Source organism: Oncorhynchus keta, chromosome 20 (assembly GCF_023373465.1).
Source record: "Oncorhynchus keta strain PuntledgeMale-10-30-2019 chromosome 20, Oket_V2, whole genome shotgun sequence".
NCBI lineage: Eukaryota > Metazoa > Chordata > Actinopteri > Salmoniformes > Salmonidae > Oncorhynchus > Oncorhynchus keta.
Window position 1 is genome coordinate 1,637,555 of NC_068440.1, and position 27,318 is coordinate 1,664,872.

At 41.4% G+C, this 27,318-nt stretch overlaps 3 protein-coding genes across 8 annotated transcripts in view; 2 read left to right on the forward strand and 1 right to left on the reverse strand.

The window, feature by feature from the left end:
* The first annotated feature begins 3,294 nt into the window (after nt 1-3,294).
* On the forward strand, nt 3,295-12,805 carry LOC118399133 (homocysteine-responsive endoplasmic reticulum-resident ubiquitin-like domain member 2 protein). Of its 2 annotated transcripts, none has more exons than XM_035794949.2 (9): nt 3,295-3,518; nt 3,938-4,259; nt 9,225-9,302; nt 9,481-9,597; nt 9,894-10,027; nt 10,212-10,343; nt 11,296-11,586; nt 11,927-11,992; nt 12,351-12,805. In XM_035794949.2, exons 2-9 carry the CDS (start codon nt 4,113-4,115, stop codon nt 12,358-12,360), a joined length of 975 nt encoding a protein of 324 aa, XP_035650842.1. In that variant the 5' UTR covers nt 3,295-3,518; nt 3,938-4,112; the 3' UTR covers nt 12,361-12,805. The 2 variants fall into 2 exon arrangements, with proteins under 2 accessions (XP_035650842.1, XP_035650840.1); XM_035794947.2 differs by having other exon boundaries at nt 3,323-3,518; nt 11,881-11,992.
* A 245-nt stretch (nt 12,806-13,050) lies between these two features.
* On the forward strand, nt 13,051-22,798 carry LOC118399134 (probable C-mannosyltransferase DPY19L1). The gene is made up of 22 exons (XM_035794951.2): nt 13,051-13,686; nt 13,773-13,797; nt 13,972-14,059; nt 14,257-14,394; nt 14,617-14,737; nt 17,757-17,850; nt 18,108-18,165; nt 18,353-18,444; nt 19,103-19,202; nt 19,372-19,449; nt 19,639-19,725; nt 19,813-19,872; nt 20,141-20,221; nt 20,448-20,549; nt 20,654-20,725; nt 20,815-20,891; nt 21,003-21,027; nt 21,181-21,300; nt 21,662-21,836; nt 22,064-22,163; nt 22,268-22,393; nt 22,587-22,798. Exons 1-22 carry the CDS (start codon nt 13,362-13,364, stop codon nt 22,747-22,749), a joined length of 2,307 nt encoding a protein of 768 aa, XP_035650844.1. The 5' UTR covers nt 13,051-13,361; the 3' UTR covers nt 22,750-22,798.
* Nucleotides 22,799-22,927: 129 nt separating this feature from the next.
* The window catches only part of LOC118399135 (sodium bicarbonate cotransporter 3-like), a 51,236-nt gene continuing 46,845 nt past the window's right edge, over nt 22,928-27,318 (reverse strand). For all 5 annotated transcript variants that reach the window (XM_035794955.2, XM_035794956.2, XM_035794954.2 and 2 more), the window contains one exon: nt 22,928-26,943. In XM_035794955.2, the coding sequence (XP_035650848.1) occupies nt 26,859-26,943 (85 nt within the window). In that variant the 3' untranslated portion in view covers nt 22,928-26,858. The remainder of the gene's footprint in view (nt 26,944-27,318) is intronic.

Sequence of the window (27,318 nt, forward strand, 5' to 3'; positions counted from 1 at the left end):
TCAAGAAGGTCATTCTGAGAGAGATAGCGGGAGAGCTGGCCAAGGACGGCACGTTCAAGAGTTTTGGAGAGAAAAGAAAGAAGGGATACTGGTCTGTAGTTGTTGACATCGGAGGGATCGAGTGTAGGTTTTTTCAGAAGGGGGTGCAACTCTCGCTCTCTTGAAGACGGAAGGGACGTAGCCAGCGGTCAGGGATGAGTTGATGAGCGAGGTGAGGTAAGGAGAAGGTCTCCGGAAATGGTCTGGAGAAGAGAGGAGGGGATAGGGTCGAGCGGGCAGGTTGTTGGGCGGCCGGCCGTCACAAGACGCAAGATTTCATCTGAAGAGAGAGGGGAGAAAGAGGTCAGAGCACAGGGTAGGGCAGTGTGAGCAGAACCAGCGGTGTCGTTTGACTTAGCAAACGAGGATCGGATGTCGTCGACCTTCTTTTCAAAATGGTTGACAAAGTCATCTGCAGAGAGGGAGGAGGGGGGGGGAGGATTCAGGAGGGAGGAGAAGGTGGCAAAGAGCTTCCTAGGGTTAGAGGCAGATGCTTGGAATTTAGAGTGGTAGAAAGTGGCTTTAGCAGCAGAGACAGAGGAGGAAAATGTAGAGAGGAGGGAGTGAAAGGATGCCAGGTCCGCAGGGAGGCGAGTTTTCCTCCATTTCCGCTCGGCTGCCCGGAGCCCTGTTCTGTGAGCTCGCAATGAGTCGTCGAGCCATGGAGCGGGAGGGGAGGACCGAGCCGGCCTGGAAGATAGGGGACATAGAGAGTCAAAGGATGCAGAAAGGGAGGAGAGGAGGGTTGAGGAGGCAGAATCAGGAGATAGGTTGGAGAAGGTTTGAGCAGAGGGAAGAGATGATGGATGGAAGAGGAGAGAGTAGCGGGGGAGAGAGAGCGAAGGTTGGGACGGCGCGATACCATCCGAGTAGGGGCTTTCTTTGAGACTGTGGTCCCAGCTCTCTTCAGGTCATTGACCAGGTCCTGCCGTGCAGTTCTGGGCTGATCCCTCACCTTCCTCATGATTATTGATGCCCCACGAGTTGAGATCTTGCATGGAGCCCCAGACCGAAGGTGATTGACCGTCATCTTGAACTTCTTCCATTTTCTAATAATTGCGCCAACAGTTGTTGCCTTCTCACCAAGCTGCTTGCCGATTGTCCTGTAGCCCATCCCAGCCTTGTGCAGGTCTACAATTTAACCCTGATGTCCTTACACAGCTCTCTGGTCTTGGCCATTGTGAAGAGGTTGGAGTCTGTTTGAGTGTGTGAACCAGTGTCTTTTATACAGGTAATGAGTTCAAACAGGTGCAGTTAATACAGGTAATGAGTGGAGAACAGGAGGGCTTCTTAAAGAAAAACTAACAGGTCTGTGAGAGCCAGAATTCTTACTGGTTGGTAGGTGTTCAAATACTTATGTCATGCAATAAAATGCAAATTAATTACTTAAAAATCATACAATGTGATTTTCTGGATTTTTGTTTTAGATTCCGTCTCTCACAGTTGAAGTGTACCTATGATAAAAATTAGACCTCTACATGCTTTGCAAGTATGAAACACTGACGATTTTGCAGGTTATCAAATACTTGTTCTCCCCACTGTATATACTGTATTTTATACCATCTAGTTGCACCTTGCCTTTGTCGCTCGGCCATCGCTCATCCATATATTTATATGTACATATTCCCATTCACCCCTTTTTAGATTTGTGATATTAGGTAGGTGTTGGGGAACTGTTAGATTACTTGCTAGATATTACTGCACTGTTGGAACCAGAAACACAAGCATTTTGCTACACTCACATTAACATCTGCTAACCATATGTGTATGTTACCAATAACATTTGATTTGCATATGTTATGATCTTGTGAAGGCTAGCTGAATTCTGGCAAGAGTATGTTCTTTTATCTCAGCATGTTTACAGATTCTCCCTATTTTTGTTTGTTTGGAAATGTTGATACTGGAGACTTATCTGAAGAAACTGTGTAACCAAGCATTTATAGCAGCTAAGAAATGCATTGCCATTAACTGGAAGGTTGGTTATCCTCCCACAATGTCAAGTTATCTATCACTAGTTTTGATTTATTACCAGAACAAGTGAATACTGGGCAACATTCATAAATTCTGGATGCCTTCTATGGAATACAGTACGACCAAAGGAGTCTGTATTGAAAACATGCCCACGTCAGGGGAGATGCCTATTTAGGAAATCCCTGCTGGGCTGCTCAGTCCTGGCCCTGGGGGTCTGCCGTCCTGTGGGTTTTCACTCTGGCCTCGGCCTAACACACCCGAAACCAATAATGAATGTTCACTAAGATCCTAAAGCTGAGTGGGGTGTGTTGGGTTGGGGTGCTGCAGGGTGGTGGACCCCTAGGGAAAGGACTGGGCGACCCAACTATATTGTGTATGTAACAGTATTACTTTAGACTGTCCCCTCGCCCATACCCGGGCGCGAACCAGGGACTCTCTGCACACATCCACAACAGTCACCCACGAAGCATTGTTACCCATCGCTACACAAAAGCCGCGGCCCTTGCAGAGCAAGGGGAACTACTACTTCAAGGTCTCAGCAAGTGACGTCACCGATTGAAACGCTATTTAGCGCGCACCGCTAACTAAACTAGCCGCTTCACATCCGTTACATGTACAAGTAAAAAGAGCTCTACAGTACTATTAGGCCTATGAGATTAATTATATGGAGGATTTGCTGTTTCTGTGTGTTAATGTATAATTGAGGTGTATGTGTTTTTTTTTTTTTTATTATTTTTTTTATAAATACATTTTTTAAATCTTGGGAACTAAAAAAAATATCTGTGGGAACTAGGAAGGAACTTGTGTTGGGAGAGTGAGTTATTGACTAGTGGGGGTCAGGTGTGCAGGCGGCTCAGGCTGGCTGGTTGGTCTGGCTGAAATTCTTAATAAAGACAATCAAAAGTCTGTATTTTTTCAAGAGTTGTTCATTTGTTAGGCTATTAAAGGTGTAACACAATATTTATTATTTCATTACCTCTGATCTAGTTCAGTCTTATTAACCACTTAAACATATTTCATGATCATCTCTTACTTAGCTCTATGACAGTGGGCATTTTTGATTACTTTTTGTTCTAAATAGAGACAGCATATAGGATTGTGTGAAAATGCAGGAAATAAGTTTTCCATGCACAAAAACATTCTCAGTGAGGACCACCAGACACCCCTCCAGGTTATGACACCCCCCCTGTAACTCAGTAACTAACTCAGTAAAATATTATATATTTTTGATTTTTGTTTAGTATAAATGTAATACAGCGAGCATATAACAAGCATATAACGAAATGTGCTACCGTTTTTCAGACTCGTTTCACGCGATTCGATTATACGAATTCCGAATGTGGGCAGAACAGCTGTTTTAGACACGATAATGTATTTCCACTTCCTTTAGCTAGCAGCTAGCTAGCAGACCAACAACAACACGTCGGATATTTAGATTATATTCAAGGATTTGTAACTGATCTTTAATTAAAGGTGATCAAGTTAAAGTTCAGTCGCTGGAAGCCAAGGTGGGTAAATATATTTTATCGGACTGATATTGCGAGAGACTGATCATCGTCATCTGATTTACCAACATTTAGGATAACCTAAGATAACTGTTAGCTAGCCAGCGTTAGCGCTGAAACTTCTGCTGGTACCATAGGCTGGTTGCTAGCTAGCTATATGTGCTAACACTCAGTTTACCTGATTGACAAGCCTACAGTAGTTAGTACTTAGTCAATGTCATAACTTAAAAGGTACATCTGTGAAGTTCTCAAGTAACGTTAAGCATTATCAGAGGTGATCCTCATTATACCGGCCACTTTCTGTTCTGACAAACCATAGATAGCTAACTAGCTAGGGATTTAGTCGGTCTAAGTCCATTTGACTTCACTTGCATAACAGGGTAAACTTGTCCAAACAATGTGGCTTTCATCTTTTTTTCTAGGTTTCAATGTTGTGCCCCAGTATTAGCTAACGTTACATCTTGCAAGCTGGAGATTTGTCATATTTAGTAGTCCTCCGCATTGGAAGAGACCGTTTTGTTGTTCCAGCACAACATATCTGGGATATGTGCAAGGCACCATAAGACTCCAAGAGGACACTCACTGATGGTTTAAAACATGGACCAGGGTGTTGCCGACAGTCCTGTTATCCTCGTCATCAAGGCACCCAACCAGAAGTATGATGACCAGACAATCAACTGCTTCCTGAACTGGACAGTGGAGAAACTGAAAACCCATATCTCACAAGTATATCCCAGTAAACCGGTGAGTAGGCTCTGGCTTACGTACAGTGAGATTGAGGTCTGTTCAGATCAATGATGTACAGTGCTTTCGGAATGTATTCAGACCCCTAGACTTTTTACACATTTTGTTACTTTACAGCCTTATTCTAAAATTTGATATATATTTTTTTCCATCTCTGCAGCACTCATCAATCTACACACAATAACACATAATGACAATGACAATGCAAAAACAGGTTCCTCCAGACGTGACACTTGGCATTCAGGCCAAAGAGTTCAATCTTGGTTTCATCAGACCAGAGAATCTTGTTTCTCATGGTTAGTCTTTTAGGTGCCTTTTGGCAAACTCCAGGCGGGCTGTTATGTGCCTATTACTAAGGAGTGCCTTCCGCCTGGCCACTCTCCCATAAAGGCCTGATTGGTGGAGGGCTGCAGGGATGGTTGTCCTTCTGGAAAGTTCTCCCATCTCCACAGAGGAACTCTGTCAGAGTGACATTCAGGTTCTTCGTCACCTCCCAGACCAAGTGGCCCTTCTCCCCCGATTGCTCAGTTTGTCCGGGCGGCCAGCTCTAAGAAGAGTCTTGGTGGTTCCAAACATCTTCCATTTAAGAATGATGGAGGCCACTGTGTTCTTGGGGACCTTCAATGCTGCTGACATTTTTTGGTACCCTTCCCCAGATCTGTGCCTCAACACGATCCTATCTGTAGAGCTCCGAGACAGTTCTTTCGACCTCATGGCTTGGATTTTGCTCTGACATGCACAGTCAACTGTGGGATCTTATATAGACAGGTGTGTGCCTTTCCAAATCATGTCCAATCAATTGAATTTACCACAGGTGGACTCCAATCAGTTTGTAGAAACATCTCAAAGATGATCAATGGAAACAGGATGCACCTGAGCTCAATTTCGAGTCTCATAGCAATTGGTCTGAATACTTATGTAAATAAGGTATTTATTTTATTTTATATACTTTTCCAAAATTGTAGAGCCTGTTTTCGTTTTGTCATTATGGGCTATTGTGTGCAGATTGATGAAAAAAGTAATTGAATCAATTTTAGAACAAGGCTGCAATGTAACAAAATGTGGTAAAAGTAAAGTGGTATGAATACTTTCCGAATGCATTGTATATAAACCCTGGATTTCTGATGCTATGTATTGGCCAATGAGAGGCTTCGAAGCCACCGGTCGGCCATATTGGCACTCCACAGAAGAAGCAGTCCTCATGTTTCAATGAAATGATTCAAGGCCAAAATTACATGTATTTAAATAAATAAATAAATAATTGTAGTGGGGACAGTAACATTAGTACATTCTAAAAAATATTTGTATGTTTAGCTCACATAATAATTTAAAAGTAGGCTTCAAGGTGTCTAACAAAATAAACGTGGCAAACTAATGTAGACAATAATTGCATTTTTATAGCTTCACATGTTCTGCACCAACATCCTGTGTACCCCAGTAATTGCTTTTTGCTACACAGTGATGATTTCCTAACCTGGAAATACATCTGCTTATATGTAGGCCAACACTTTTGAAGTCATGTCATATTACTGAAATGCATAGCTTAATGTCAGTGATGTGAAAACCGATTACCTGTGGGAATGAGACTTTATAACCCGTAACCGCATCTGAAAGAATGTCAAAACACACCTTAGCAAACTACTCTACGGGAAAAGAGAGGCTGGAAGAGGAGAAAGCAATGAATAAAAGGTTGTGCTAATAAGGTTGTGCATATATTTGAACATGTTCTTGGCTTGAAAGTGTAGATTTGACGTCAGGCTGGAATAAGGGCCCTGCGATTACTTTATTCTCCCCTATAATCTGATTTAATAACGGTTCCTGCTCAGTAATCATTGTAAACACTGAGCACTTAACAGCACTCTTTTGTCTAGTAATCCCAGTCTGTTGTGTGTTCTCCAACTTCTCTGGTTCATGTCATCGATCTCATTACTGTTTACCATAATAGTATTAACCAGGTGACGGAGTCTTAACAAAAACAGTCTGTTGAAAAGATAAGATTTTGGTTTAGATTTCAGCTTTACTGTAGCAACTGACATCACAAGAATGTCAATGTAAACTCAAATGTCTCGCTACCACTGACACTGTCATTGCCCTAATACGTCTAGCCTAATCCTTGGTTTCCTAAATCCTGTCAATCCGATTAACTAAACTGTACAGTGCCTTCAGTATTCAAACCTGTTATTTTTCCACATTTTGTGTTACAGCCTGAATTTAAAATGGATTACATTGAGATTTGTCACTGGCCTACAGACAATACCCCATAATGTCAAAGTGGAATGATGTTGAGCAAAAACGTTACTAATGAAAAGCTGAAATGTCTTGAGTCAAGAAGTATTCAACCCCTTTATGGCAAATAAATTCACGAGTAAAAATGTGCTTAACAAGTCACAATACAGTGCCTTGCAAAAGTATTCATCCCCCTGGCATTTTCCCTATATTGTTGCATTACAACCTGTAATTTATATCGTTTTTTATTTGGATTTCATGTAATGGACATACACAAAATAGTCCAAATTGGTGAAGTGAAAAGAATTACTTGCTTCCAAAAATTCAAAAAAAAAAAACTGAAAATTGGTGCTGCATATGTATTCACCCCATTTGCTATGAAGCCCCTAAAATAAGATCTGGTGCAACCAATTACCTTCAGAAGTCACATAATTAGTTAATTAAAGTCCACCAGTGTCCAATCTAAGTGTCACATGATCTCAGTATATATATATATACACACCTGTTCTGAAAGGCCCCAGAGTCTGTAACACCACCAAGCAAGCGTCACCATGAAGACCAAGGAGCTCTCCAAACAAGTCAGGGACAAAGTTGTGGAGAAGTACAGATCAGGGTTGGGATATAAAAAACATCCCACGGAGCACCATTAAATCCGTTATTAAAAAATGGAAAGAATATGGCACCACAACAAACCTGCCAAGATCGAAAAGAGACCAAGGATAACCCTGAAGGAGCTGCAAAGCTCCACAGCGTAGATTGGAGTATCTGTTCAAAGGACCACTTTAATCTGTACACTCCACAGAGCTGAGCTTTACGGAAGTGTGGCCAGAAAAAAAGCCATTGCTTAAAGAAAAAAATAAGGAAACACGTTTGGTGTTCGCCAAAAGGCATGTGGGAGACTCCCCAAACATATGGAAGAAGGTACTCTGGTCAGATGAGACTAAAATTGAGCTTTTAGGCCATCATGGAAAACTATATGTCTGGCGCATACGCAACACATCTCATCACGCAGAGAACACCATCACCAAGGTGAAGCATGGTGGTGGCAGCATCATGGTGTGGGGATGTTTTTCATACGAAGGAACTGGGAAACTGGTCAGAATGGAAGGAATGATGGATGGTGCTAAATACAATGAAATTCTTGAGGGAAACCTGTTTCAGTCTTCCAGAGATTTGAGACTGGGACGGAGGTTTACCTTCCAGCAGGACAATGACCCTAAGCATACTGCTAAAGCAACACTCGAGTGGTTTAAGGGGAAACATTTAAATGTCTTGGAATGGCCTAGTCATAGCCCAGACCTCAATCCAATTGAGAATCTGTGGTATAACTTAAAGATTGCTGTACACCAGCGGAACTCATCCAACTTGAAGGAGCTGGAGCAGTTTTGCCTTGAAGAATGGGCAAATATCCCAGTGGCTAGATGTGCCAAGCTTACAGAGACATACCCCAAGAGACTTGCAGCTGTAATGGCTGCAAAATGTGGCTCTACAATGTATTTAATTTGGGGGTTGAATATTTATGCATGCCCAAGTTTTCTGTTTGTTTCACACACAAAATATATTTTGCATCTTTAAAGTTGTAGGCATGTTATTTGTATTTTTTTATTTATTTTTTATTTCACCTTTTATTTATTTAACCAGGTAGGCTAGTTGAGAACAAGTTCTCATTTGCAACTGTGACCTGGCCAAGAAAAAGCAAAGCAGTTCGACACATACAACAACAGAGTTACACATGGAATAAACATACAATCAATAATACAGTAGAAACATCTATATACAGCATGTGCAAATGAGGTAGGATAAGAGTGGTAAGGCAATACATAGGCCATGGTAGCAAAGTCATTACAAAATAGCAATTCAACACTGGAATGGTAGGATGTGCAGAAGATGAATGTGCAAGTTGAGATGCTGGGGTGCAAAGGAGCAAGATGAATAAATAAATACAGTATGAGGATGAGGTAGATTTGGATGGGCTATTTACAGATTAGCTATGTACAGGTGCAGTGATCTGTGAGCTACTCTGACAGCTGGTTCTTAAAGCTAGTGAGGGAGGTAAGAGTCTCCAGCTTCAGAGATTTTTGCAGTTAGTTCCAGTCATTGGCAGCAGAGAACTGGAAGGAGAGGCCGCCAAAGGAAGAATTGGCTTTGGAGGTGACCATTGAGATATACCTGCTGGAGCATGTGCTACGGATGGGTGCTGCTATGGTGGCCAGTGAGCTGAGACAAGGCGGTGCTTTACCTAGCGGAGACCTTGAGCTCTGTTGCTAGCTAATTTGACCTGAGATATAAACATTGGGTTGTTCTTTTACCTGAAAGGAACAAGGTCCTCTTCTTCTTTGTAGAATATTGACTCACGAGTCACACAAAATCATGTGTTCTCTACTCTGACAATGAATCCACAGATAAAAGGGGAAACCTGGTTGGTTTCTAGTAATCACTCCTCCTTCATTCTTTTTCTTCTGTGGACTTTATATGGCGGTTGGCAACCAACTTTAAAGCGCATTACCACCACCAACTGGACTGGAGTGTGGACCTTAGTTCATCTTTCCAGTGCATCAAGTGTCAAAAATCGAACCAAGTTCTATTTTAGTGCCTGGCTATGCAGCCGCTCAAGCTGTTTGGATGAAATGACTGAATAACATGTATGTGTATATTTATTTTGCAGCACACGGAACGTGAGCGATGAGGTCAGCATGTAAGACTAGTCTCGTGTTCTCAACTGTCTGATTTTTATTGTAGAGCTTCAAAGACCAGAGGCTGGTGTATTCTGGGAAGCTCCTCTTGGATCACTTAATACTGAAAGATGTGCTCAGAAAGGTCTGTCTGCTGCATTCATTTATCTTGCATCTTGACATAGATATTCTGATCAGAGATTACAGCAATGTGTGCATTCATCCTAGATCTCATTCTTAAAGTCAAGCTGATTCCTCTGATTGTACTTTGTCAATGCAATAGTGTGGCTGTCCTTGCTAATGGCCACGGATGACTCTTACAGCAGGATGAGTACCACGTGGTCCACCTGGTGTGTGCATCTCGCACCCCTCCTGGGTCCCCCAAGCTCCACATCAGCCACAGTAACAAGGCCCCTGGAGTCCCCTCTACTGGCTTCACGGTGAGTTACCCTTATGCATGCAACACCTATTCTACTGCTCTGTTCATTGCCACTAATTTCATCATCCCAGCACACCTACGACTAGCTGTAGTCTGTTTGTGCTATCATGCCAACTCCTTGTCACTCATTGTCATGCCAAAAAATGGCTTGTCAATGAGCTATGGAGTTGGCAAGAGCACAAACAGATCTGGGATAAGGCTAACCTAGGCCTACTCTCTGTTGTAAAGCCACACAGCTACTGAAGTTAAGTGGAGTCAGAGAAGTAAAATAATCAACTTCTTGATTGGTTTGCTCAGACGGGTCAGAGCCCCCGTCTCTCCTCCCATAGCCAAGATGGCCAATCAACCTCCACTGGAGAGCGCTCTGACGGGCTGAGACATCACACAGGCCCCGCCCCTAACCATGCAGCACACCCTGCCTTAATGCAAGCGTAAGCCCTTATACACCAACCTCTCAATTATAACACTGTTAGTTCTGGCCACATGTTATGATATTCCAAGAGGTGTAGTACTGTTGAGAGCTCAACACTTCCTAATAGGTTTGTGTTTGTATGTGTTAATTGTTCTACAGGTAATGCCGAACTGTTTACCCGTAGCTGTGTACTTCTATTGCAGCTACATGTGGAACCAGTTCTCTCCACAGCAAAGCCCTACCAACAACATGCCAGCCTACCCTGGCATACAGTACAATCCCATGACGCTGCTGTGGTGGCAGCAGGTGTACGCCCGGCAATACTACATGCACTAGTAAGTCTGCTGTCTCACAACAACTGTTGGACAATATGCTCAATTACCCTTGCTGAGATATGCGATCATTGAGATTCAATCACAATTATCTGACTGTCAGTATGAATTGACGTGTGAAAAAAAGTCAAGACAGGGCTGATGGAAGGGAAAAAAATGACTACAATTTCATAATTGTTTACAGAAAATGTGTTTTTTTCAGCATGGCGGGATCTTTTTGTGTCTTTAAAATAATTATGTGAGAAATGGTGATGGAAATACCTTTATGCGCAAAAGTTTATATAATAACTATCACATCGAAGTAAACTTGAAGTCACGCAATGATATGGTGTGTAGTCCTCCCACTACGTCTGTCACGCAGAGGGCTCTCTATGGTGTAATAGGTCAGGGCGTGACTAGGGGGGTTTCTAGGTATTATATTTCTATGTTGGTGTGTGTGTATGGTTCCCAATTGGAAGAAGCTGATAATCGTTAACTCTAATTGGAGATCATACTTAGTGTGTCCTTTTTTCCCCTCCTGCTATGGGGGATATTGTTTTGTGTGAGTGCCTATGTGCGCTACGTATTTCACGATTGTTATGTTAGTTGTTGTGGAAGTTTCACTATCATTCAAATGCGGAACTCTACTCTCACTGCGCCTTGGTCCAATTATTCATACGACGGTCGCGACAACGTCTCGGGAAATCATGCAGTTTATTAGGCTACCGAGCGATGGAAACCCATTTATCTTTTATTACGGTACATGGGAATTCAACCGCAAAATAAATGTTTATTCGCACTGTCATCATGCACAACGTTTTATCCGCAACAAGTCCATTTGATGGAATTATCTCTGGTGGGAAAATGTGCATTTAGTTTTTATGCAGATTTGAGAATATTCTCATGAAATCTGTTGCTGATTAGTTTCTCTTTACATCTATTTCTCTCTCTTTTCTCTGTCTCTCTTGCCCTTCAGTCAGATGTTGGCTGCCTCATCTCACCACTTTAGGACTGACCTGCTCTCGACCCAGCCCGGTCAATCAGATCCTCTGAACCCACCTCCCCTGGAGGAGCGCCGTGGCGAGCCTGACATCCAGATGAATGCCCAGGGAGGAGAGGTGCATCTAAATGAAGAAGAGCAGAACCGTGATTGGCTGGACTGGGTGTACACTGTGTCACGCATCGCCATCTTGCTCAGCATAGTCTACTTCTACTCCTCCTTTAGCCGCTTTGTCATGGTGATGGGCGCCATGTTGTTGCTATATCTGTGAGTATTCCCCTGCACCCTCTCAACTTAATACTATGTGTCCCTGCTAAGTGAAATACTAGACTGGACCCAGATCTGTATGTGCTGTCTTGCCAATATCCATAGCATTAGCTATACAGCTCTGGGACCAGGCGAGACTGTAAATTGAAAATGAGATTGTTCTGAATCCTTTATATTAACCCTATACCTTTCTATCTGGGTCTTCTTGGGTCTTTGACCCAACAAATGTGTTGTGAACAGTCACCCATTATGGATCACAGGTTTTGTCAATGGCTATTTCTGTATTTATGTTAGGCACCAAGCAGGATGGTTCCCTTTTAACCCGGAGAATGAATTTCAGAACCATGGATATGGGCCCCAACAGGATGAGATGGAGGCGGACCTTCCTCATGACCTCCAAGAGATGGTAGGTCATTATTGACCTCTGACCGTAAACTAAAGGTTAAAGTGCCTCAGGCCCAATTTTGCCCTGAAAGTGACGATGAGGAATTGTTCAACTCAACCAAAGGCATCCCAGGACAGAGAACTCCTTGAATTATACAGTAATTTAATTTGTAATAGCAGTGATGAATTATTTATGTAATGCGTGTCTGGTAACATACTATGATATTGCTATGGTGAATGATTACAATTGCATTGATGCATGTAGCAAATATGTCTTTGATGGAAAGAGTTTGTTGGAAATGTTAGAGGAAAACATTTATCCAGTATTCCAGTTTCTGTGTGATGACTAATTTACGTGTTGCCATGTTTGGCCTACACAGGAGCGGGTGATGGATGAAGGCTTGGGGGACGATGATGGGGACAGTGGAGAGGAAGGACTGGAGGATCCCAATGGTATTCCCCATGCTGGCTTTCTCTCTACGACTTGGTCTTTTATCGTCACGTTCTTCATGTCTCTCATACCTGAGGGGCCACCCAATGCTGCCAACTGAGCCATGTGAGAATGGCACTACTGACTGGACTGAATACACTATCTTAGTATGCCCAGCGAGTTCACCCTTGTCTACACAATCATTGTACATCTACTGGATCACAGGGCACTACAGAAGAACTGAGTGGTCACTCAGCCACACAAACAGAAAGGATTTGAACTGGTTTTGAAGTGAACAACAATGAGCTTTGGGGGAAAAGGACATCCCTGTGTAATATTATGTTTAATACCATGATAATTAAACCTATTTGAGTGAAATAATAAATAAAGTATGTGAACTGTAAATCTGTGTAATATTGTATTTAATATAAACTTGTAGGACTGGCTTGAAACAAACAATCAGTTTTAAAGAACACCACCCTAAATCCTATTTGTTGTGTTATGAGGGTAATATGAATTTCAGTTCAGATGGAACTTTGTTCGTTTGTTTGAGTCATGAATGAAAACATTTTGATCCAGTATAAAAACACCTGATTAAAATGTTTGAAAATCTTACCAATCACACCATATGGTGAATATGGTATGCCACAAGTATGGTACGCGTTCCCTTTGACTAGTGATTCAGAACCACGTGATACGCGACCCTTTCAACCCAGACATGAATATTAGCTAATGTTATTAATACGCATTCATAAATGACTGCGCAGCAGAACCGTTTTAGAAGAATGCTGATCCTGGGTTTCCATGGTTGCTAGTTCAATTGCGGTGCGGCCTTTGAACTTGAGTGGCCAGAAAAATGGCATTTAGCAAACTAACGTTAGCTCATTTTCTTTAACTTTTTACAAAGAAAATAACAATTGAAAATACTGAAACGAGTTCCTACCTGGTGTATCTACCACTTATGTCATATTTTGAGGCATTCTCGGACTCGGAGTCTGAAAACATGGCTATGAAGACTCGCCGGTCAGGCGACCAGGCCCAGTTTTGCCCTGAAAGTGACGACGAGGAATTGTTCAACTCAACTAAAGACATCCCAAATGATGGAAAGGGTAAACGCGTTGCATTTGCTCTTCATGTCAACAAACGACAAGCACGAAAATGTGTTTCTCTCTGCGTTTTGCAAACCGAAGATGGCGTTTCTGACGGGTCTGACTTTGCTTTTTTTCGCGATAAAGTAGGCATAACTGTGCGATATTTTATGAACATTGGAATCACAGTCATTATTGGTAAGTTTCAATAGTTAACGTTATTCATCAGCCTATGACTGAGCATTCATTTTTTGATGACAAACCTGTGTACATCTTTTTGACAGCTGTCTTGGCTGGACTTCTGCATTGGTAAGTTCCCTATCCAGGTACTGTATGCTGTTATAACCTACCAATGCTGGCCAGATGTAGAAATGTGGACGTCATTAGTCTAAAGGATTAGGCCTATACTTCATTCAGTCAAGTCATTCAGTCTGACAGACAGACACTTCCCCTTGCTGATGTGATGTCTAAAACTTTGTTTAGGGCTCATCTAACAAACCTCTTTGAAAATGACAAACACTTTTCACACCTATCTTCGATTGAAAAAGAAATGGCTTTCCGCACTGAAATGGTAAGAGGAATGTTGAGATGGGCCAATTGTAACATATCCCTCCTGTCCTTCACTGCTTCACACATGTGCCATTCATTCCAAGGGGGCTTTAGATTTGACATCCTGTGTTATTGAAAGAAATGGACACATTGTTACAAAAATAGGCTCATCTGCAATTTCAGCATCTAGTTCACTCACATGTTGGTTTTATTTTGCAGGGTCTGTATTATTCCTATTTCAAGGTCTTCATCAATGCGCCATCCTTTTTGCATGGTCTCCACCTGATCATGAACGACAGGTTCTCTGAGTATCCTCTTGTTATCAATGCTCTGAAGAGGTTCAATCTGTACCCAGAGGTACTATAGGAGCTGGAACTATGTCATTATTTTGCAAGCAAGATTTTTGCATTTTATAAATACGCAAGTGCAGACATTTTATTTATTTCACCATACAAAGACAAAAAAGAAACAATGGCGATCATTTAATTGTGCAGTGCGGTGGATCTCAAAAACATTGTATTGTTCTTCCGTTTCTTCGTTACAGCGTGTTTATTCCAGTGATCCCCTCTCTGTTGATAGGTTTTCCTTGGCAGCCTGTTCAGGATTTACACTGGCACCATGGACTTCTTTGGAATCCCAACCAAGGCATGTTGGAATGTCAACAGAGCAGACGGACTGAATCCAGTAGAGAGCTGTGAAGGTACAACTACTCCTAGAAAATAACTGCGTTAGGCTTGGGCGATACACCGGTATACGGTATATTTCGAAATACTGAACGTATGATTTTGGGGTTGGGGGCTACCCCACCTAACTATAAGGAATCTAGGATGTGTCAAATAAATGATATCCAGCTCAGGGCTCCAGCTTTGCATTTGGTTTGCTAACTTGCTAGCTAATTGGCTAGATGTTAATACCTAGCTTCTTGGTTACAGCAGAGACATTCTAGCCTGAGTGCCTTGCTGAGTACAGTCTCTTTAGCTAACATTCCACTCCTTGCCACTCCTTGTCATTTGAAAAGAGACGGGCCTTTCTGCCATAGTCAAATATGAACATTACATCATTAATGAGCTCGAGGAGAACAGAGTTGATGATCCTGATTTGATAACCCTCACAGCTATCTTCCAATCACAAAGATAATCAAAATATTGGAACTCTCACTTTTGTTCTCCACAGAACATGTTGGTATCCGGTTGCTAAGCAACCATTTTTTGTTTGTCCAGAGGAAACCAGTCTCAAAAGTTGCTTGCTCACCTCTAAATTCTCAAACTAAATATGTACTGCAATTCCAACCACAAAACCTCTTTGCTAAGCCTCAAAATACAACAACTTGCCTAGCTAACAGCTAAATGTTTGTTTTTTGACTTTGTAATAATTCTAATTCATGTTGTCATGGAAAATATTTCCAACAACCAATGAGCAACTCCACCATCAATCCAGCTGCATATTTATTGAACGTTGAGATTGGCTCTTTGGCAATGACATGGAGTAGCAAGGAGTAGTCATGCACGACTCCGACTCTGAGTCCTGTGGCTGGAGTCGAAAAGTAGTCAACTGCGATTGGAGTCGACTCGTGCTCGACTCCGGGGGAAAAAAACACGCTGAAACGGATGTGCACAGGTACACATCATTTCACTACTGCAGAGTCCCACCAGGAAGGCTACATTTGTGTTCTAGGGGACTGACATGAGCATGATGCTGCCCATTTGGTCATCTACTTAGCCCATAAAAGGCCTATTTTGTTTGAATATAGTTGATGTGTAGGAACTAGAATATTTCAGTGATATTTCTGCTGTGTGCAGTCTTGATGGATCACAACGACATGGGATGATGCAACGCACTACGCTGATAAACCTATTCTTTGCCATGTTATAGTCCTATTCGGATGGGTATTACTAGAGACGTTGGTTTTGTAATTATTATCCAAGCATGTGCATTATTCCAGAGAACGATTCACACAAGATACATTTCCCCCCCTGTAATTCCGAAATGTTTCAAATATAATTTACTCTTATATGACGGAAGCCTGGAGGTTTTTAGTGTAGGCGTGAAGATATTTTAACGTCATAGGGTAGGTACACTGATAACTCGTGCTTGGCTGCCAAATGTATAGATGTTCCCATAATATTTCAATTGATGAAATGTGATCATAATAATTAAGCTGCTGAACCATATTTGCACTTGAGATGTGTTTATGGATGAGAAAGTGAACTTGCCATTTCCCAAAATATTTGCGCGACTGACCTGCTTTGAGATCTATTGCCTGGGACAGAGTTCTCCGACCCTGTTCGTGGAGAGCTACCTTCCTGTAGGTTCACTCCAACCCTAATCTAGTGCATCTGATTCAATAATTAGATAGTTTATCAACTGAGTCTAGTTAGTTACAACTGGGGTTGGAGCGAAAAACTTCAGGACGGTAGCTCTCCAGGAACAAGGTTGGAGAGCCTTGGCCTAGGACATCAACAGTCAGCCAGGGTTTCATTAAATAAACTATAGACACAATACTTTTTATTGCACCTAATTAAACTGATGCATTTGGAGATGTTCAATTTCAATTCACTGGCAGTATGAAGAATAGCTAAGCCATCGTCATTGATAGCCTAATATATCCTTTAATATACTTTTGGTGAATTTACGAGGCATTGCTATACAAGCCATAGGCTATATTATGGTCACCTGTATCTTGCTATGTGAATGGTTCCGACAGTCTGTCTGCCTGCCTGCGACCAAGGTAAAGTTGGTTTTATATTCACACATTTGGACATTCAACAGACATTCGCCAAAAGCCATTTTAAAATTGTAAAAATCAATAAATAATTAATTGATTCGCACAGAAACATAAAAATTGAAATAATTTATTCTATAAATGTCTAGCATACTTTTACAACCTTTGTTTTGAGGACAAATTCCAGTTTTGACTTGATAGAAATACATCAAATCTATCAAATGCCATTTAAAACTGTATAAATCAATAACTAATTCACTGTTTGTCACAGAAGTATCAAACTTAGGTATAATTTATTCTATAAATGTCTAGCATACTTTTTCCAACCTTTTTTGAGGAAAGATTCCAGTTTTGATTTGATAGAAATAAAAAGTTGATAGACTACATGCCATCTATCAAATCAAAACTGGAATTTGTCCTCAAAACAAAGGTTGTAAAAGTATGCTAGACATTTATAGAATAAATCATACCTAGTTTGTTTCTGTGACAAATGGTGAATTAGTTATTGAGTTATACCGCTATATCGCTAGCTCTGTCTTTCTTTGCTGTGAAAGATGCATGAGTTTGTTCTCGAAGTAGACGACAGCAACTAGTTCCTTCATTGTAAAAATACTGGATCTCTGAAGTCGATTCTTAGCGGAATCGAAACTTGACACCCAGAAATGAGGGTCGACACTGGGAGTCGACGGGCAAGAAGTAGAATGTTATCTAAAAAGACTGGTACCCAGACTAGAGACATTAAATCCCCTCCTGGATCAAGATCCCTGTTGGCTAAATTGTTATTTAACATTTCTTATAGCACCCCTTGTGTGCACTTCCAATAATACTGTATATACCGGTAATGTACAGAAACGGTATGGTGGTTTGAAGATCTGGAAACCGCCCAACCCTACTATGCATTGTAAATAGTGTCTTGTAGTAATATAGTGTGTCACACTGTCAGGACTGGGAGGCACAGTAAATTGACACTGAGAATATAATTTTCTCCCACTTTTAGGCATGGGGGATGCAGCCTACTTCTATGTCTCCTGTGTCTTCCTGCTTAATGGGGTAATGATGAGCCTGTTCTACATCTACGGGACTTACTTAAGGTAATGAGTTCTTAAACTGTTGTTGGTTTCTCACTAGCCTGGTCCCAGATCTGTTTGTTTTGTTGCGTACGCCATGCTGTCATGTAAGCCATGAAAAGGATTTGCATGATGGCACAAATAGACTGGTACCCAGGCTAGTTTATCACTATGGTATACCATAAAACCATCATCTTGGGTATCCATGCTGTTTTAGTGCCCCTTGCCACTCTAGGAGACAATCTGATGTTTTTTTTTTGGGGGGTATGGTTTCTTTCCAGTGGCAGTCGTCTTGGAGGGGTCGTCACTGTCCTGTGTCTCTTCTTCAACCATGGAGAGGTGAGAGTTTTGCAGTTTGGAGCTGTGTTCTCATAGTGCAATCCATATTAAAGTTTCCTCACTGTACAATTAATGTTTTCTTTGAGATGAATGTCATTTGGTTGTTTCATACAGTGTATGTAAACTTAGATCATCATGGCGGTTGGCTGGTGGTGAATGCTATCTTAACTCATGCTATGTATTCCAGAGCACTCGGGTCATGTGGACTCCACCGCTGAGGGAGAGCTTCTCCTATCCCTTCTTTGTCCTGCAGATGCTGCTGTTAACACGCATTCTCAGGTATATTCAGTTTACATGCCTTTGATCTAAACCATTTACCATCATCTTGGGTTTCAACACTCTTTTCAAAGTCCTATCTGTGTTTTATAACTGAGATACATTTATATATGTTAGTGTACAAAACATTAGGAACACCTTCCTAATATTGAGCTGCACCCTTTTTTGCCCTCAGAACAGTCTCAATTCATTCGGGCATGAACTATACATGGTGTCGGAAGCGTTCCACAGGGATGCTGGCACAAGATGTCCTTTGGGTGGTGGACCATTCTTGATAAAACACAGGAAACTGTTGGGTGTGAAAAACCCAGCATCGTTGCAGTTCTTGACACCCTCAAACCGGTGTGCCTGGCACCTACTACCATACCCTGTTCAAAGGCACTTAAATATTTTGTCTTGCCAATTCGCCCTCTGAATGGCACATATACACAATCCATGTCTAAATTGTCTCTAAGCTTAAAAATCCTTCTTTAACCTGTCTCCTCCCCTTCATCTAAACTAATTGAAGTGGATTTAACAAGGGATCATAGCTTTCACCTGAGTTCACCTGGTCAGTCATGTCATGGAAAGAGCAGTTGTTCCTAATGTTTTGTACACCCAGTGTATGTCACTGAAAATGTATAAATGCTAATAATACTGTTGTCTTTGTATGATTTTGTAGGCGTTCCAAACTTGAAAGAAGATCCCTAGTAGCTCTTGGTGCTTGCAATGTGTTGTTCCTTCTTCCTTGGCCATTTGCCCAGTTTGTTTTGCTAACTCAGGTAAATAAATCCAAACACCGAGGTCAAAATGCATGACTGGAGAATAGCCTGGTAACGTTCCTGTGGATGTACCAGTCATCGTAAAAGATTCTGTTATTGTACTGAAGCTCCTTAGCTGTACAATAACAGTGACAATGAATTGAAATGCCTATGTTGTCTGCCTCTTCAGATTGCATGCCTGTTTGCCTGTAATTTTATGGGCTATCTCTCCACTTCCAAGATGAAATCACTACTTGTTGTGCATTTGGTAAGTATTACTACTGAATTGATATTTAGACATGATCGCCACAGGCTTAGAAACATACTAGCATCCGCTATGGTTGTGAAATTGGTGATAGAAGAGTTCCAACATGAACAATGTTCATCGATTATGCTATGATGATGGATCAACTGTATTTTGATTTGCTGAACAAAAGTTATTTATTTGTCCTTTCAGGCTTCATTTGCCATCTGCTTTGTCATGCTGTTTGGGAAATTGGAACTTTTGACATCTTTTTACATTTCTTCCCTGGTTGCTGGCTGGGTGAGTTGACTGGGAAATAGACTGAAATGCCTGAATACACAAGTGTCATTCTGTCACTCCTCATACCTGTATGGTGGTGTTTTCCAGGCCATCATCGCACTGAGAGACGATATCACAAGAGTCTGCAAACTTGGAATCGTCACAATTGTATGAAATCCTATTTGAATAATTTGTGTATAATAATGTTAGTTATTTAGTTACATGCTGGGGTTAATTGGTGAAACTACGTTCCTCAGAATTTGCCATTCTTCCATGACTTTAAGAAAAATATATTGAATTCCCATGGTATTATACCATGCCAAGGGTGGTCCACTCTACCCCCAATCGTAACATGCAATTACACAGCATTATTTAGTGGCACAGTGCAACATATAACAGGTTTTGAATGTTAACTTTTTCCTCTCTAAATCCTCAGTTTGTTCAAGGTATTGCCTGGTTTACCTCCACTGTGCTTCTCAAATTCTTCATGTCGTTCATCCTCGGAGCGTCCAACGATGTAAGTTCTTAGATGAAAGTCTGTTCAGCATGATCTTAATGTGGGCTATGAGTGACCCATGACGTCAAATGTTCTTTGTTCCCCACAATGTATTCCTCCTTCCTTTCTCTATCACTGATGGAGTCTACTCGTTTAATGTCAATTCCTGTTTCAAATGCTTCCATATGAAGGTGTGAATGTCTGTATGACTTTAACCTCAGCGTGTGTTTCTCTATATTTCCCACAGGCTCACATTGGCAACTTGATCAGATCCAAGTTGACCAACTACAAGGATTTCCACACGTTGATGTACACCTGTGCCGCAGAGTTCGACTTTATGGAGCTGGAGGTGGGTTTAATTTCATCAGTGCTGCCTCCAAGCTTACTTTTGACACTACTATTTGGTTGTTGATTTTCCCTAAGTGCTTTTCTTATACTGTATTCTGTTTCCAGACTTTGTTGGGATACGTTAAGACATTGATACTCCCGGTAAACATAGTTATTGTAGCCATCATTTCTGGAAAGGTGAGACACATTATTCTCGATTTTGACATTGCAGCTCATTTAAGTCCATTTGAGTGTATATTGTAGTATTATAAATAATTCCTTTGAAGGCAATTAAAGAAGTCTGGAGATCTCTTAGGCACGAAAGAGTTGACTCTAAAGAAGACGTCGATATTGACACTGAGCAGTAAGTCTTCCAATCCAACAAGTAGCATGAAGTATTATATTCGCTGGACACTAGCGCCACCTACAGATCTCTCATAGCTTCCTCATGCAAACATGTTCTATCATATTTTAGGATGGCAAAGTTGGCTAATGGGGAGGTAAGCCAACTTAGCTACTTATTTTCACTTTCAAACCAACATCACAGCCCATATTAGCAGCTGTTTTCTTTGAAGGCACAATGACTCATGAATCATTACAGCGCTCATAACTTCCACTGTGTTTCCCTGCCCTTGTGTGCGTGCGTGTGTCAGATGGTGTACCATAGTCTGCAGCTGGTGGCCTTTGCCGTGCTGGCGATCTTGGTCATGAGAATCAAACTCTTCCTGGCCCCGCTGATGTGCCTCATGGCCTCCCTGATCTGCTCTAGACAGGTGAGATGTCTGTAGACAAGACACTGACAGAGACAAACAGACAGGCATAGAAATCACATGGATCACTTTCCATTTTCCTTAATTGACCTCCATCATACCAGCTATAAAAGCCATGCTGATCTAGCGTAAAGAGCGGACAGATGGCTAGTGCAATGAAACAAATTAATCTCTTATTTGTACTCCACCAGCATTAGGGTTAGTAACTGGACTCTTATGCAGGCAGTCAGAGCACATCATAATGAAAAACATTCTCCAAATCAAATGTACTTGTGAATGGATTTCTAATAAAGACTGCCTGATAAATGATCTACGCTGGGTCTTCATTGATCTGCCGGTATACATGTTCTCCAATGCTCCGCAGTTGTTTGGCTGGATAGGGGAGCACTTCAAGTGCCACATCACTGTGTTTGGCATCCTGTCCATCATGGCCATCCAGGGCGTGGCCAACTTCCAGAGCCAGCGAGGAATCGTAGGAGACTTCAGCAACCTGCCTCAGGAGCAGCTCCTGGAGTGGATCAATGCCAACACCATGCCCAGTGAGTCATGTCACGTTAGGACTTATTCTTAGCGTGTGCTTTTCAGGGGCATAAGATTGGTGGGCATACAGTTGTAGGCTGAGCTAGTTCAGTTGCTGCCAAGCTCTGTAGATGCATTACTATCTAGGATAGATCTGAATTAGTGTAATTTTTGTAATGCAAAAAATGTATTGAGGGATACTAGGAATGGGCTGCAAAAAGGGAAATTAAATTGTGTGTGTTCCAAGATGCTGTGTTTGCTGGCTCCATGCCAACCATGGCGAGTGTGAAACTGTCCACTGGTAGAGCCATCGTGAATCATCCCCACTACGAGGACACTTGGCAGAAGTAAGACTGCTACAATTCCCATATGGGTTATACTTTGCAACAATATCTGATGAGACACCACCCATTGTGTTTGTCAGTAAGTTACGTCTAACATATTCCCACAGGGAAAGAACCAAGTTGGTGTACACCATGTACAGCCGTAAACCGGCCAAGGAGGTGAAGAGGAATCTGATGCAGCTGCAGGCAGACTATTTCATCCTGGAGGACTCCTGGTGTAACCGACGCTCCAGGTAAACATGGTGGTATTATAAAGCATACCATAGCAAAACATTTTGCAATAGAAAATTAAAACAGCTTTCTTATGAGCCACTTTCCCTCCCCGTTTCAGTCTGTTTTCTTCCTTTTGGTGCCAAATGAACAAAGCCCTGTAGTACTATGTTCTCTCAATCTCGGATTCCAATCTAACTGTGCTATACTTCACAGGCCAGGCTGCAGCATGCCTGAGATCTGGGATGTGGAGGATCAGGAGAACAGAGGAAAGTTGCCGCTATGTACCCTCCTATCCATCGACTCCCGACCTCACTTCACCACAATGTTCGAGAATAAAGTCTACAAGGTGCTGAAAATCCCCAAAGATGCCAAATAGGACCTTTTAATATAGGGACATCATTTTGATTAAACATGTTCAATTTCAATAGTGTGTCTTTTTTTTCTCTACAGGACAACAAATTTCTCTTGAACACCTTAAAAAGCTCTGCGTATTGTGCACTGTGTACTTTCACATGATGGTGTGAATTGCGACTCAGTTAAATATGGAGAGAGAAGACATTTTACACACTTTTTATTGCTCTCTATCAGCAAAGTAAAAAAGTTTTTTTTTTTTTTTTTTTTTTTTTTACATCCTGTTATGGTATGGTATTCAACAACATGACAGGAGTATTTTCTGTGCTTGACTGACAGCAGTAGTGGTCAGTGTAATACAGTGGGGGGGGAAAGTATTTAGTCAGCCACCAAGTGTGCAAGTTCTCCCACTTAAAAAGATGAGAGAGGCCTATCATTTTCATCATAGGTACACTTCAACTATGACAGACAAAATTACAAAAAAAATCCAGAAAATCACAGTAGGATTTTTAATGAATTTATTTGCAAATTATGGTGGAAAATAAGTATTTGGTCAATAACAAAAGTTTTATCTCAATACTTTGTTATATACCCTTTGTTGGCAATGACAGAGGTCAAATGTTTTCTGTAAGTCTTCACAAGGTTTTCACACACTGTTGATGGTATTTTGGCCCATTCCTCCATGCAGATCTCCTCTAGAGCAGTGATGTTTTGGGGCTGTTGCTAGGCAACATGGACTTTCAACTTCCTCCAAAGATTTTCTATGGGGTTGAGATCTGGAGACTGGCTAGGCCACTCCAGGACCTTGAAATGCTTCTTACGAAGCTACTCCTTCGTAGCCCAGGCGGTGTGTTTGGGATCATTGTCATGCTGAAAGACCCAGCCACGTTTCATCTTCAATGCCCTTGCTGATGGAAGGAGGTTTTCACTCAAAATCTCACGATACATTGCCCCATTCATTCTTTCCTTTACACGGATCAGTCGTCCTGGTCCCTTTGCATAAAAACAGCCCCAAAGCATGATGTTTCCACCCCCATGCTTCACAGTAGGTATGGTGTTCTTTGGATGCAACTCAGCATTCTTTGTCCTCAACACGACGAGTTGAGTTTTTTACCAAAAAGTTATATTTAGGCTTCATCTGACCATATGACATTCTCTCAATCTTCTTCTGGATCATCCAAATGCTCTCTAGCTTCAGACAGGCCTTGGCATGTACCGGCTTAAGCAGGGGGACACGTCTGCTCACCGTTCTTGTGATCATTTTGACCCCACGGGGTAAGATCGTGCGTGGAGCCCTAGATCGAGGGAGATTATCAGTGGTCTTGTATGTCTTCCATTTCCTAATAATTGCTCCCACAGTTGATTTCTTCAAACCAAGCTGCTTACCTATTGCAGATTCAGTCTTCCCAGCCTGGTGCAGGTCTACATTTTTGTTTCTGGTGTCCTTTGACAGCTCTTTGGTCTTGGCCATAGTGGAGTTTGGAGAGTGACTGTTTGAGGTTGTGGACAGGTGTCTTATATACTGATAATAAGTTCAAACAGGTGCCATTAATACAGGTAACGAGTGGAGGACAAAGGCGCCTCTTAAAGAAGAGAGCCAGAAATCTTGCTTGTTTGTAGGTGACCAAATACTTATTTTGCACCATAATTTGCAAATAAATTCATTAAAAATCCTACAATTATTTTCTGTTTTTTTTTCTCATTTTGTCTGTCATAGTTGAAGTGTACCCCTGATGAAAATTACAGGCCTCATCTTTTTAAGTGGGAGAACTTGCACAATTGGTGGCTGACTAAATACTTTGTTGCCCCACTGTATATGGTACTAAAGTGGTCCTTTGTAGCTCAGTTGGTAGAGCATGGTGCTTGTAATGCCAGGGTGGTGGGTTCAATTCCCTGGACCACCCAAACGTAAAATGTATGCCCAAGTTGCTTTGGGAAAAATCGTCTGCTAAATGGCATATTATCCTAAAGAACACCCTGTTTCTATGGTACAGATCATATAATACACATCGAATCAATTGCACTGCAATACCATTTGTGTTCTACATTGAATTGTGGTACCTACTTCGCACATATAGGATCATCAAGACAATATTTGTAATGACTTGAAATAGCCAACATTTTATCTGAATTCTGTTCAAACTAAAATTATTCAAAATTATTATTTTGTAAAAATAAAAAAAAAGTTTGGAGAAATGTACCAGGCTTCTGTCATTTTCACCAGTGATATTAAAGTTGCAGGAATTGGGTGCACATTCACTGATATTGCATAAAACAATTATTTGATTACAGTACATTACAGTTCTTCCTATTTGTGAACAAACACTACATCTGTGACATAAACATACAGTACATATCTTGACAGAAAATGGTACAATGAAGTACTAATGAGTTAATATTTGTAACTTATTAATCAGTTCAGTTTGCCGGTTTGGTTGAAGAGGATATGATTGCCACAAAAACATTCAGATCATTACTGCTGTGTGTTTGTGTATGTACTACCTGAAAAGTTTGTTTACAGTATGACTAAAAGACACAAAGAGCATTCACAAGGCACATAAGCTATTGTCTGTATAATCAGCAACACACTAACATAGTCAATAGAGCAGACACACAAAGTGGATGGGGTTTGACAAACCCCCTAACCATCACTCCACACATCTCATTGTACTCACATCACTCGTCTATTATTGCTAAATCAGGAGCATGTGTGCTAAGCAAATTAGAAATATATAATTGCAATACATTTTACGGCTCATTTTTTGGAAATGTCTGTAATTACTGAACTTACTTTTTACATGTGACAAGTATTAAAACATGTGCAGCATAATTTGTACAATACAGTTTTACTGCACAGAATAATGTTCATTGCTATTAGAAGAAAACTGAACGGCACAGTAATTTAGATGTTTTTTTTTCCTGTTTATCAAAAAGAATCGTCCCAACAATAGAGAAATAGGCTATTCTATTGAAATACGGTATGAGTAGTGAGACAGATGAGAGTAAAGAACTTTCCACAATCAGAAATCATGTAGATTCCTGAGTCGTTGCTTTTTCTAGACATTTCAGCAACAGTTCTGTGGATCTTCAGATTCAATGTTTTTAACTCAATTCGGGCCTGTGCACTAATTCCTACTGGCAAACAAATCTAAAGTGCTTATTGTAATATTCATATCATCACTTCCTTAACCTTAAATTAGTTTTTTTTTTTTAATTGTCCATTAAAACATAAAAAGCACACAATTCCACTAAAACAGCACAACAGTGACAAACAAAAAAATTGCTCAACAACTTGATCTGAGCAGCGATATCAATACTGAGAATGCAACTTGCAGAGTATATAGTACGGATACAGTACAAGGGCAGTAAAAAGAGGTTGCCACTCAAACCTTTCTGTCAATGTTTCACAACCAAGAAAGATTATGGGGTATAGATGCTTGAATGTCTACATTCTTTTTTTTGGTTTGCAACAGTTTAGATCACCAGTGTCTCGTCATGATGTAACCAGTTTGCACTGTTGAAATAACAACCTGAATCATTGCTTGAGTGACATGCTTCTGGAGCTGGTGTAGCTGGTTTGTGCTTAGTACATTTAAAGTAAATATATATTATTTGACAGAGACCAGAATGTCTCAGGATGTGAATCTTAATTTTTTAAATTTTTACAAAATATCGCTTCAAATTTTGATGAGAAATATACCTTTTAAAATTAAGTAAATTCACGCATACATGACAATCAAAGAAGATTCCGCATCAGTGTGGCAGTGGTGGGCCCATCTTTTGGCAGCTGTGGCAATGGGTGGGAAATAATTGGTTCACATTGGAGTTTGATCCAAAATGGTGGGGGTTGGTGGGCAGTGTCAGTCTGGTTCATTTATATCCTAGCAATGTGCTCTCCACTGCAAGGAAGTTAGTCCTCTGTGTGCTGAGGGGGCCTCGGGATCCCCAGAACTACACTGGACCACTGGAGGTAACTGGAGCTCAACTGTTGACCGAGGAGACACACAAAAGGGGCTTCTCCAGAGACCAGTCTGACTTCTCTGCTCCAGGTCACGCTCACCCTCTCACCTTGCTCACTGTAACAGAGTGGCCCTCTGTGGGGTTAGGGGGTGGTAGGACAAAAGGTCTCCTCAATCACAAGGCCGTCTCCAAGGCTGAACTCTGCCCTCCTGCCTCGGTGGTGTCCATATTGACTCTAACACAGGCCACCTTCTCCTGGCTGCCAGAGACAAGGGAGGGAGAGAGATGGATGGGAAGAGAAGCATCAGCAGGCTGGTTGTGCTGTGCTGGGCCAGAATATCAATGGGTAAAGGATGAGCAGGAAATGTGTTGCTGATTTAAGTGCAATGCTGTCTGAAAGAATGTCAGACAAGATGCTCAAATGAAACTCAAAGCTCATTCCGTGCTCTAAGTATAGACAGTTGTTAACACTCTCAACTTGAAGATGGCGGGCTCATGTGTTAAAGTACGCTGTTAACCATCATAATTGGGGTAAAAAGACTAAATGTGTCAGCATCGTGTTATATCCTCAGGACGTCAGAACATCAGGGCAAAGCCTCTTGAACACTTTGCTTTTATATGCTGTAATATAATA